The sequence below is a fragment of the Ptychodera flava genome, chromosome 21 (assembly GCF_041260155.1).
Source record: "Ptychodera flava strain L36383 chromosome 21, AS_Pfla_20210202, whole genome shotgun sequence".
NCBI classification, from domain to species: Eukaryota; Metazoa; Hemichordata; class Enteropneusta; family Ptychoderidae; genus Ptychodera; species Ptychodera flava.
In genome coordinates, this window is record NC_091948.1 from 25,531,208 (window position 1) to 25,544,300 (window position 13,093).

Below are 13,093 nucleotides of genomic sequence, written 5' to 3' on the forward strand. Positions count from 1 at the left end.
AGGAAATAAACAGAAATTCAAAATCATGTCTTTTTTACTCGGATGGCTGTGTAATAATTCTTTAGTTCTGGAAAAAAAATTGATTATTGCAGTTTCCTGGATGTAGAAATAAAATACTGGCAGTGGCGTACACAATTTATGATCCGGAAAGAAGCTTTTCAATAATGCCTGATGCATGAAATTTATGCAACAATGATATTTGCATGTGTTGGCTGATTTATTGTGTGTATACCGTATTGTCTTTTCAAAGTCTGTGAAAGAGAATGGAAGTATTTAACGTAATTGTGAACGCCATCAGCGATTTGATCGATGGTAACTGGCATTAATTTATTTAAAATATGTGAAAAATATTCCACGGGCATTTGAAAGAATGATGACAAATAATCAATGGAGGTTTCTACTACTTACCGTTTTGCATACGATAGTTGGTATTAACTGGTAATAGGAACGCACGGTCACAGTCGGTTTCATTGATGATATGCGACCGACCAAACGTTTTCAGGAAATTGCAATGCAGCAAACTATGAATACATGTGAGCATGCGAACTGCAAGGCAAAAATTGTATACACCCCCTGCTTTCAAATAGTTTGGTCCGCATTAGTGGTGAGCGAGAGCCCAGCTTACTGAGATACACTACTATCGCAAATAAATCTAACACAACTGTGATGCTAGATGCCATACTTACAGTAGTTTTCTCTGAGCAAATGTTGACTTGTTCAAGCCAAAAATTGAGGATTATGTTTTGCTTGTTGCAAATGTAAAGCTTGTAAAAAGACTTCAGGTGAAATCAATATTCATCACAGAGATGATCTTTGTTCAGCGCTGACAAATTCAAGCACATCCGATCAACTTGGCCGACAAGAACCGTAAGTATTATCTTGTTATCAGTGCAGATTTAATTGCCATGATGTAATTAATTTTAAACTTCAATCACCGGCATAATGACCACTACACAGGCTTCAAATTTTCAGGTTTTTTTGTTGTACCTAATAATTCTCAAAACTTTTATGAACAGATTGAAATTGTCTCGCATTTGTAGTAAACTTAATTAGTCTGAATCACTCTTTTTTGTTTACTGCCTAAATAGAAAATGTCTTGAAGATCTTTAATTTCCCTCCACAGAAACATGAAGCAAAACTCGAGAGTCTGATTTCCTAGATCTACAAGTCTCAAGCGCACACTTTTTTGTTCCATAATTGAACACTATAATGGTGTAGAAAACTGATCATTTAATGCCAGCCATACGGAAAAAAGCCTGAATTAATGAGAAAAGCATTTATAAAGCTCTGTTGCAACTAGTAGAGTGCAACATATTGATTAGGACTAAAATACACTATTATATCGCACATTCTGAAGAACTGTATAATGCTTGTGGAAATGTCTCCATGGCAGAATGGAAGTAAATAGAAGTACGAGTTACATTACAACCCATTCAACAGCCACACTCTATTTCAAACTCGGCTAATGATGGTTTCATGGGTGTTATTTCCAGATCCAGCCATCCATTTATTGGCATCTTGTACCTCCATCGTTAGAAACTTGCACTTCTTCTGACAAATTGCTTCCCAAAAATGAGGAACCCCAAAATGAGGAAAACCTAAATGGTTATATGGTTTGAACCTCTGCCTGTAAAATGTCAAATGTCTCTGCTAATGGCACAATACCTAGCGACACTACCAATATCGTTTTGTTTAGGTGTGTCATTTTTTATAAAACTTTGAATAAATCTGTAAAATAAATGGAGATGATTGATGTTATATGAATATGTGAAGCAATTATATATAATGGCATGAATTATGTCTTTATATTTGATGGTGCAATTCTGCTGAAGATTTTTTTGCTGCCAATCATGAATAAAATAGCAGTGAAATAACTACAATCTATAAACATTACCTGTCTTTTAGGGCTTAGAATTTCAATTCCTTCTATTTAATTTCACAATATCATCCAATTTTAATGATGTGCTCATGACCAGAATATAAATGAAAATACACCCAATGCAAAAATGGTAACTGTCATAAAAGTGCATTTTTGTATCTGTCGTACAACAATCACCAAGTTGCATGTATTACGGACTGTCCAGACTTTGCAGTGATTTATCAGTCACCATTTTTTAGCAAATTTTAAGAAGAATTTGTACTAAATACAATTCAGATTGATGTTACTAAAATTGTTTTAAATGTTTGGGATCATGGTTAAAAGGAATGGAATTATTATGACAGCCGGGCCTGTCACACTTTATGACTGATAGCAAATAATTATTATTCAAAGATCTACTTAAATTGTGATTTTCTTACATATTTTCACAAAATCATCCTCAAAACTGGAGAGATTCAGCAGTCACAGGTGTTAATACTCTCTGCTATGATGTTTTGCTCAGAATCCATTGACATCAATTAAGTTTAGTGTACATGACGTTGTGCATATGTGCACAACATAATTGTTCTAGACTGAAGTTTACACTGGGAAAACAGAAATGAATGTGCATTAAGCCTATTAGATTTCAAAAAAAAAGTTGTTATTTTGAAGCAGACAAAAATTAGATTATTAGCACACTACAAAGAAATTTAGACCATTCGATTATTGGGACAAACATCCAAAGAAACATGAATAAATATCTTAAATTCAAAAAAGTGTATATATTGTTACAATTTTCAGGTTGCTAATTGTTACGTAGTTACAATTTGCTATTGTAATCATTATGAACTGTATTACATTGTAGCAACATTTTAGCACAGCACTAACATGTATATCTTCTCAATTGCTACAATGTATACTCTGTGGTAAAGCATAGAATGGTTATAATATAGACTTCTTTGTAATTGAAGGTTAGGAAATAGATAAGGGGTAAATGCAAGGGGAATATTTAGAAATGAAAAGCCAGGAATGACAGAGTTAGTATTCATTGAATGTTGACTACGCAGTCAGGCAAAGAACGTAGCTTTCTTTTTAGCGGGGGCTGAAAGGTCACATCCCAAGGGCCATACAGAACAAATCAAACATCATTTCAATTTTCCAACACTTTAAGCCTCAATTATGTATTAATTTCCGCTGTTTAATTGTATCAGCAGCGGAGAACAGAACACGTAACTGATTTATTCAATTTTTTTTTCTGTGAACTATAATGTTTGTCGATGTTTCTGTTTGTACATTTACAAGGCAGTGGGGGAGGTTTTTACAATATTTGATTAAAACTGCTCAAAAATTCACTTTAATGGTAAATTGCACCTTTACTGAGCTGATGTAATTTGCCACTTAAATTCATACCGATAAAATGAGTCAGATTTCACTGCCGTTTTGCTGTATCGTACCATTTCAAAATATTCTGCTGCAACCAACTTTAAATTAGTCCATGCAAGTTTCTTGTTGTTCACGTGCATGATGATTATATTTCTGGCAATAAACCCTAATGCGTTTTATCATATGAATAGCGTAAACTTGAATTTGACATTCATAGCTATATGTAGATACTGAAAATTGGTGTATACATGATTAAACTTTGACATTGTATAACAATTTTTTAAATTTTCTATATGCCTTACAAGATTTTACCTAAAATAATTAATAAATAAATAATACATAAATAAATAAATAATATTTCCAATGAATTTTGCGATATTCATGTGTGCAAATTTTATGTGTGCTCTAGCAGTCTAGTCTAGGTGAACTGTATTTAAATAATGGATGTGTTTCGTGGTAGTGTGTTTCATTTTTTTATCATTTATTTCTTTTTCCATCAGATAATGAAAAAGAAAAGATGGAAAATCAGTCGAGTACGTCAGCTGTCAAATCGCAATCTCTCACATCAGTCACTGCTTCAAGACAAAACGTTCTTATCTATCATCACTGGGATCATGTTTGGAGTCGCCGTGTCGACCTTGTTTCTGATCGAACCAAAATTTCCCAAGATTCCTCTCAGTCTACCTCATTCCTGGCCGAGAACTGATGACGCCACGGGAAAGTTAAACAGGCCAATCAGAACACAGCATTTTGGTGATGAGACAGTTGCAGCAGCCAATGAGACTGCTGTTGTGAGAAAGCAGCTCTATGTTGGTGTTTTAACTGCAGGGAGATTTTTGAAGACAAGAGCCACTGCATGCAACAGGACTTGGGGTCAAGGGGTCCCAGACTTGGAGTTCTTTTCTCAGGTAAAGACGACCAATGACTGGTCTCTGCCGATAGTAACACTACAAAACATAAGTGACGATGTTTACCCTCCGCAACAGAAAGCCTTCGAAATGTTAAAGTACATGTGTAACCATCATATCCACGACTTCAATTGGTTCCTAAGAGCTGATGATGATGTTTATGTCAAAGTGGACAAGTTGCTGGCTTTTTTGAGTCAGATTGATCATGGAAAAATGGTAAGTAATTGACATTTGAAGATTTTTGTAATCAGATGGTTCATAACCAATTGTGTGACTTTTGATTTAGATCTGGATGAGTGCACAAAAATTGGAAAAACAGTTGTATGGCTTTATTGAGATTGGTTCATGCGACATTAATCTTCTCAATCTTTTGACAAATAAAAAAGGTGTTTTAGTAACCTGTTTTTTGAAATATCAGTGACGTACCAAATGTTACCAACAGTTGTTTCCTTTTATACTGATGAATTTAAAATTTAAGATAGAAACATTTGTAGAGTATTAAAAAATATGAAAGAGTTCCAAAAATTATAAAAATTTTGACAATTTCAAGAGAGAAAACTTGTAAATAACAATGAGATTTGTGCTTTTGAAGATTAAATGTAAACTATTTACAAAAATTATAGCAGTTTCAAAAAATTACCAAAAGTGTTTCAGTGTATCTTTAATTTCACATTGACGCTTGACAAAATCTGTTCACTCTAAGAGACAAAGTACTATTCCTTAGAGTGGATGTGTTTTTAAATGTTCATAAAAATGGAAGAAATGCATCAATTTCATTGAAATGTAGATAAAAAGTGTCAATTGACCTTGTTGCTAATGAGTTAAAGTTTACTTTGGTTCAAATTAAGGTAGTGCACCTCAAAAGTGAAAGACTCAAACTTTTGCTCAAACTTTCCTTAAGGAATCTGTTAACCATTCTCTTTCAAAATCAAGAGTAAAAATCGGGGGTCACAGTGTAAATTTTGGTATTAGAGAAACAAATAACCCAAGATTTACCGATAATTGAAATTCAAAATGGCCGCCATCCCTGTGTTAACTCTATGGAGAAAATAAAATGTTCGAATTTCGAACAACTAAGCAAGTAATAAGTTTTCCCAGAGCTTTAAAATGAACCCCCACAAGTGGTAGATCAGAAAAGAATTGTAAAAGTTTGAGAGTCCAAATATCTGTCCCCGAGGCATGTTCTACCTTGAGATGTTTTAATGTGATGGAAGGTTAACCATCAAACAATGTCTATAGAGAACCAGTACTATGTCAGGACTGTAGTCAAATTGTAGCTCACATTCACAAGCACACTGCTAAGTTGATATACACTGACTCTGTATACTCTAAATAAAATTACAGTAACTGTTGCATTTCCTTGTGAATTGTTATTTTGATCAATGGTAACATTATTTTGGTATTATTAACTTCAAAAATGTTAGCATGAATTAAATTAAAAATTACATCTTGTTATCATTATGAATCACCATGGTTTCTTTTAATGATAGTTTAAAGCTTGTTTCTAAATTTTTTCTGTGATCATCATTTCATAGTTTCACTAAACATTGAAACTTTGTAAATATCATATTGCAGGATGACTTGTCAATTTCAAGATGAAAATAACAACTCGAAGTTCAAAAATGTACGTGTGAATGATTAATAATGATGATGTAAATCTTGCTGGTGAAAGATGATTCAGGCTGAATTCAACAAACTACTCAGGAGTCTTCTGGCTTTTATCCAAATATCGCACCACATCAAACTCTAAGCTACTACACTGATGATGTGTGAATGAGGCTCTAGAAGATTTTAGGCCACATCCTTCATGTTTTAAAAGTCTTTAAATCATGATTAAATAAAACATAACCCTCATTTCACAGTTATTCATGAACATCAAGTATACTTAATGCTCATTTATGGAAAGCAAACCATCTAACAGGTGACTACCTGTTACAGTGTTTTGTGAGAATGCCAACCCAAGGTAGGGACAAGCTGTTAAATTGCTTCCAGCTTTATTAGACACCGACCAGCTTATTTGTCAGAGATCAGAATTCAAGACATCAAACATGGACTCAAGATACCAAATCAATAATTGTGGTGGGAATACACAGCTTTGAATACATCACTTACAAGAGCACATTAATAAATGTTACATCATTGAAAATTTCTAAACGTTTTCAGGCAGGCTTAAAGGGTTCATTTGAAAGCTGCCTACTGGGTTTATCGTCAGCTAATGGTCAGTGTATGTTCATTGCAAGGAAAGTTTTTCTACCATATGAAATATTACTGTGCATGAAATTATCATTTACACTGAAAAACATATTATTTATTAGTCATTGAAGTTATATGTGTACCCTTGCATTTGAATGTAAACAATGCAACAAGAAATGTGTATCTCAGTGACTTGTGTTATACTTTAGTTTAGCTAGCATACGTTTCAAACAGATTGGTGACATTGTGATGATGTCAAATGAACAGGTATTATCATTAAGTGGTCACAAAGACAAATAATTCAGTTTTAGCTCCGCTGTCAGCGACGCGGAGCTTATCAAATAGGTTGATTATCCGTCGTCGTCCGGCGTCCGGCGTCCGGCGTCCGGCGTCGTCCGTCAACAATTGCCTTCTCCTCTGAAACCACAAGTCCAATTGCTTTGAAATTTTATATGCAGTTCACTTGGGATGACCTCACTTCAGCAAATCATGGTGAAATTTGCATATTTGTATTTTTGGGGCATTTTTTGGTAAAAAAATCTTCTTCTCTGAAACCGCTTGTCCGATTGCTTTGAAATTTGATATGCAGTTTGCTTAGGGTGACTGAAACCAGATTTGTAAAAATGGTGGTGAAATTTGCATATTTGTATTTGTAAGGCAATTTTTGTCATTTTTGGTAAAAAAATCTTTAAAAATCTTCTTCTTCAAAACTACTGTCAGATAGCTTTTATATTTGGTACATATGTCCCTAGGGATGATCTATTTCAGATTTGTTCAAATTGTGCAGAAATATGCAAATTTGCATTTTTAAGGCAATTTTTGCCTTTTTGGTCAAAAAATGTATTTCTCAAAAGTACTGGTCTGATAGTTTTGAAATTTGGTATACAGGTTTCTATAGACGAACTAAGTAATATATATTGAATTTCTGATGAAATCTGTAATTTTGTATTTTTGGGGCAATTTTTGCCATTTTTGGTCAAAAAATGTGTATTTCCAAAACTACTCATCTGATAGCTTTGAAATTTAGTATACAGGTTCCTACAGATGAACTAAATGATATTTATGGAAATAATGATGAAATCTGCAATTTTGTAATTTTGGGGCAATTTTTGCCATTTTTGGTCAAAAAATGTGTTTCTCAAAAAGTACTGGTCTAACAGCTTTGAAATTTGGTACACAGGTTTCTACAGATAAGCTACATAATATATGTTGAATTTCTGATGAAATCTGTAATTTTGTATTTTTTGGGCAATTTTTGCCATTTTTGACAAAAAATGTGTATTTCCAAAACTACTTATCTGATAGCTTTGAAATTTGGTATACAGGTTTCCATAGATGAACTAAATGATATTTATTGAAATAATGATGACATCTGCAATTTTGAATTTTAGGGCAATTTTTCTCATTTTTGGTCAAAAAATTTTAGCCACTTTTTTCTGGCCACTGCATTGAGTTATCAAAGATTTCCACCTTCTTCATCAACATGTGTCAAAAATAGTTATTCTGTACATAAACACAGCGGAGCTATATCGGCCGCTAGGTCGCTTGTATATTCAATGGGCAGATCGAAGCTCTGTAAAGTACTCACAAGTGACAATTAATTCATTATCAAGTTACCGATTGAACTAACTTATAGCCGTAAACCATCCACAATTTAACATCAACAATGAAAATGCGTTGCATTGAACACACTTTTCCAAAAGTTCTGGGTATTATTTTTCTTGAATGAGGGGTATGCAAAATTTCTCGACATGCAAATATCATTATGCAAATGACCTTATGAATTTGCATTTTACAGTTATAGAAAAACTTTTCCGTCTAAATTATTTTTTGAATTTTTCTTGTCGGTAAGGTAATTGTCTTTGCCATTCAACAATATTTGAAAGCTTTAATATACTGTGCTATTAAACTCAGTGGAATGCATACACGCCGATTCCTGGAGTAGATGTGTGAGTTCTGAGTTCTGACTTTTGCAATGTGGAAAGTCAAAATGTTTTCTTTGCTAACTACGAATGTTTTCATTCTGCTTCATGCACCACAGGTCTACATTGGTCAACCTGGTCATGGCTTTCCTGAAGTCCGACACAAGCTGGGATTGGATGGACATAATTTTTGCATGGGAGGCCCTGGCGTTGTGTTCAGTAGAGCTGCATTAATGGGTAATTATTAGAATCCAGGAAATATGACAATGTTTTTCAAAGAAACAAAAATCTGACCCCTAAAGCAACATTTTTTCCCAAAGGAATTCTGACAGAACAGCTTATCATCAGTTTGCGATACCATAAGTGATCATTATACATCCCTAACTATCCTGTTTATAACATTTCTGGGTTCTAAAAGGACACATTTAGGGTGTTGTAGCACACTTTTATGCTCCATTTATATATTGTTAACTGTCAGTTAACAAAAGAGTACTTTCACAAATAATAGAATATGCAAATTTTATAATAATATGCCTGAGTAGACACTGTAAAATTTCAAGATGTGGATTGAAAACAGTTCAATCTGAATAATTATGACAAAAAAAGGTGAAATATGACACTGGGGTAGGATGATGATCTGTGCAGTTGCTATAAATATGAGATTTTATTTCTGTAACCAGAATTGTTTCAATATTAGTTCAATAAATTGTTTCAATATTAGTTCAATTTGATATTGAGAATGCAATTGATCTTCAGACATGTAAAATTTCAATGATGTTGCAATTGCAATTGCAGTATAATAAACATCTTTCTTTCTTTCTTTCTCTGTTTAAGTTCATGTACAAGGATTAGGATATTCATTTTATATTTTCATTTTCTTGACAAAACAAAAAAATCAAGCCTTACTAGTGAGTTAAATATTATACATCATTCAACTTCCATTAAACATCTCCCTTGAATACCAGCAGGCTCCTTTAATGTGAAAGAGAAATTTCATCTCATGTTTTATTTCATTAATTTACAATTTATATATGATATATTGTATCATATTTCAGGATACATTATTTATTACAAAATATGATTTATGATGGCAAAAATTATTTAATAACATACTTTAATTAGTTTTAAATCTGTTTGAAATGTTTTTTATGAATGTTGCTAATTTCTCCATTTCAAACAACTTGTTGGGATCAATAAATTTACTTTCCATCTGGGTGCTCTTTTAGGAATGTGCTGAGTAATAAACATGACACCAAGTTGATGTTTTCTTTTAGGTTTGTGTCCTCACCTGGATCAGTGTATGGCTGCGGTCGTCTCAAAAGAAGAGGATGTTGAAATTGGCAGATGTGTTACTAAACATTTGGGTATAGAGTGTACAAGGTCATGGGAGGTACAGTTGAAAAGCACAAAATTGATTGGTTAACGAGCAAGTGTGGCCAGGTGTGAGCTGTACAGACAAGCAAATGCATTCCCTTGCTACTTCAGATTCATGAACACCTGGGAACTCTACAATGTAATGAAAAAATTGAACTTTTGTGTTTATCTACTGCCAAGTCTTGCCAAGTCTCATAGGAAATGATAAAGGCATATTTATTTTTTCTGTCTGTCTGATGATTGCAGGATGCATGAAACTTAAGTGACAGATATTATTACTTTGTACTTGAAGTAATTTATGTTATTATTTACAACACTCTGCTTTTAGCACCGAGCACTGTAATTTCCCAAGTGTTCATAACTGTATGCTTTATATCTATCTATCTATCTATCTATCTATCTATCTATCTGTGTGTGTCTGTGTGGACACTGTGTGGACACAGTGTACTGCAACCTTTTTACCAAAGACCCCTATAGAATCAGCAGAAGTGTCCTTCACCCCTTTAACTCTAACCCCTGATAATCTATTGACATACAGAACTTTACAGGGAGCAAGTGGTACCTCACATACATATTAATTACTCTTAAAATTTCAATTTTTGACTTGAAAACATTTCATTGTAATAGAGAATTGCCTTGCATTGAAAGAAACAATATCATCTTCCTCTGCCGACAGTTTATGGATCTGTTTTATCATGCGTACAAAGAAGATTTCCACAGTCAACGACCTTTCAGTACAAATTTGCATGAAAACCCTCATGTAATCAAGGCATTAACATTACACTACGCAAAAGAACCACATATCATGTATCGTCTACACAGATATTACACCAGTCAAAAATTGATTGAGACAAGACAGGTTAGTTCCGTTGATCTAAATTTATTCACTCTTCCTTTTCAAGATCAAAAATTCATTTGTTTTTCAGTATCTACAACTAAAAGTGCATTTGACATCTTTAACTGTTGAACTGTATTACTTAATCAGTGCCTTGTCAACAAAGTTTGTAATCATGTTGCCATTATGTAAGTCAACTTGTTTTACCCAATAATATTACTAGTACCTTTTATTTGGTCATCGAGCCAAAATCAAACAGTGTTATACTTCCATATTTACACAACATTTTTCAATCACTGGCATTTTCAATGTCAGTCAGGCATCATGGTTATGTTTATAAATTCTGCGATGAAAGAAGTGCAATTATTTGTTCTCTTCTCTTTCTTTGATACTTTCCCGCAAGACAATCCAAAATCTCAAGGAGACTATAGGCATGATGAAGGACAATCTCTTAAACCGTGTTGTCATGGCAACAGATGATAGGAAAAGGATGAGGAGACCGATCGATACTATGGTAGGATGGAGTGCTTTCACGCTTGATAGAAGATATCTGGTGCCCAACACAGAATCTGTAACGAACACACTGCAAAATCAATTTCATCAGGTAATGAACATAGGCTATATACCTCCTGCAATCAAGACTGAGAATCAAGCTGTAATTTATAATTTGTGAATTATTTACTTTTGAATGTTTCAAATACAGAAACTTTGAGGCAATATTGTTTAATTTTATATGTTGTTTTGATATTTACATTTGAACCATCTCGTTACAATTTTTCCAACCTTTTCCATGCTGTATTATGTATTTATTAATTGTTTATGCAGCATATGAAAACATATGATTTCTTGCTGGTGGTACGACAAAATGACCACCATTTCAGTAAACATGAAATACATCGTAACATATTAGAGAGTTCTGACTGAAATTGTGAATGTTTTAAAAACATCTATGATATGTTGTATGGCATTATCAAATACTTGTGTTGAAAAATATGAGAATTAATTTAGAGTAGAATATCAGTTTCTGCCAGAAATGTTGAACTTGAACTACTCAAGATGTACTAAAAAGTTAAAACACTTTCAAAAGACTTACAATGCTTGTCTTTTGATTTTTGTGTAAGCAGCTACTAGACATATATACATGTAGATGCATTTAAAGCACTCAGTCTTTCCAAAAATATACACTCTGTGGGATTTTCTCTGTTCCATTTAACTGCTTTGTCTGAGAGAAGTAATCCCTTTTCCCATGTAACCTGTAGGGCAACATCCCACGATGCGCAAAGTCTCTTTGATACTGAATACCTTCTTTCTGAAAATGGTTTGATTGCAGGCTGTGAAATCTGCTTTGAAGTACCTAACCCAGGATTACGGCTCAGATATCAAGTTTGGCCATTTCAGAAGAGGATTGTACAGATATCACCATGGCGACCAGCTGGATTTCTTACTAGATTTTGTGTTTGAAGACGGCAAAGAAAAACGTCTTACGACTAAACGGATCAGACTTATCCAAACTCTGAATAGAACCAGAACAACGATGTCTTCAAAACACAAAGTGGAAACTTCTCAACTTTATATCGTACTACCCGATTCTGATGGCACTGGTGACTTGAAAAGTTTTATGCAGACCTATGCAGAATTGGTTCATGAAAACATATCTTTGCTGAAAAAAATCATGTTAATTTTTGCAGCTGACTCTCTTGAATCTGTTGAGAAAATTAAATCAGTGATCACAACTTACAAACAGAAATATCCCCATCTACGGACATCAGTCCAAACAGCGTCTTCCCTATGTAAAATATTCACAGATATAGTCAAAAATGTGAAAACCAATGAAGATAGTTTAGTACTCGTTGGAAACACACAGATGAAACTAAGTTTATCCTTATTTCAGAATTGCTATGGCAACACAATTCAGGGAAAACAAATATACTTACCGGTGCCTTTGGTGCAGAACATTTCTTTAGCAGAAGAAAAGGCAGCTTGGCAGACATCAGGGGTTATATTCTGTGCCCACAGTTCAGATTTCAAAGCCTTAATCGATCTAACAGGAAATGTGGTTCCTTGGAATCAAGCTACAATTGCAGAGCATTTTGAAAAAATAGGTTTACAGACTTTTAAAGCTTATCAGACAAATCTAAAAATTCCCCTTGCAAAGACCTAACTGTGCTTCCTTGCTTCACGGAGATTTACATTCAACAAAACATCAAGTAAGTCAGTGAATAAAGTCTGTATGCATATCCAAGAACTGTGGCCATGCAATAGTTCCCTTTTTTTCTAAAAGTGACATTGGTGAATCAGTATTGAAAAAATTGTTATTGTTGAATTAACAAATACTATACTTTCACATGGTAAGCCTTAATAAGGATTAAAATACAAATAACTGTAGATGAACATTTTGCAGTTTAATATTATTGATCTTGTCTGTTTCTCCATTTCATTCTTCCATTATCCTTGCCCTCTGAGAAGGGAGAAGGGAAGTTTGCAAAAAAAAAAATACATGGTCAACTCACAAATTGAAAAAAAATGTGAATCATAAAATCCTAATATATATCACAGATTTGGAAATGTCCATTTTTGACTTGCTGTAACCTGAGATCCTTGAAGCTCATTTAGCTGTAAC

At 33.7% G+C, this 13,093-nt stretch overlaps 1 protein-coding gene across 2 annotated transcripts in view; it reads left to right on the top strand.

The window, feature by feature from the left end:
* Positions 1-12,803, top strand: part of LOC139121838 (chondroitin sulfate synthase 3-like) — a 28,999-nt gene extending 16,196 nt beyond the window's left edge. The window contains exons 1-7 of one of the 2 annotated variants that reach the window (XM_070687052.1): positions 614-867; positions 3,742-4,365; positions 8,384-8,501; positions 9,539-9,654; positions 10,315-10,497; positions 10,877-11,077; positions 11,804-12,803. In XM_070687052.1, coding sequence (XP_070543153.1) covers positions 3,745-4,365; positions 8,384-8,501; positions 9,539-9,654; positions 10,315-10,497; positions 10,877-11,077; positions 11,804-12,634 — 2,070 coding nt within the window. In that variant the 5' untranslated portion in view covers positions 614-867; positions 3,742-3,744 and the 3' untranslated portion in view covers positions 12,635-12,803. Of the gene's footprint in view, positions 1-613; positions 868-3,741; positions 4,366-8,383; positions 8,502-9,538; positions 9,655-10,314; positions 10,498-10,876; positions 11,078-11,803 lie in introns of those variants that run through there. The other variant, XM_070687053.1, reaches the window with a different exon arrangement.
* The last annotated feature ends 290 nt before the right edge of the window (positions 12,804-13,093 follow it).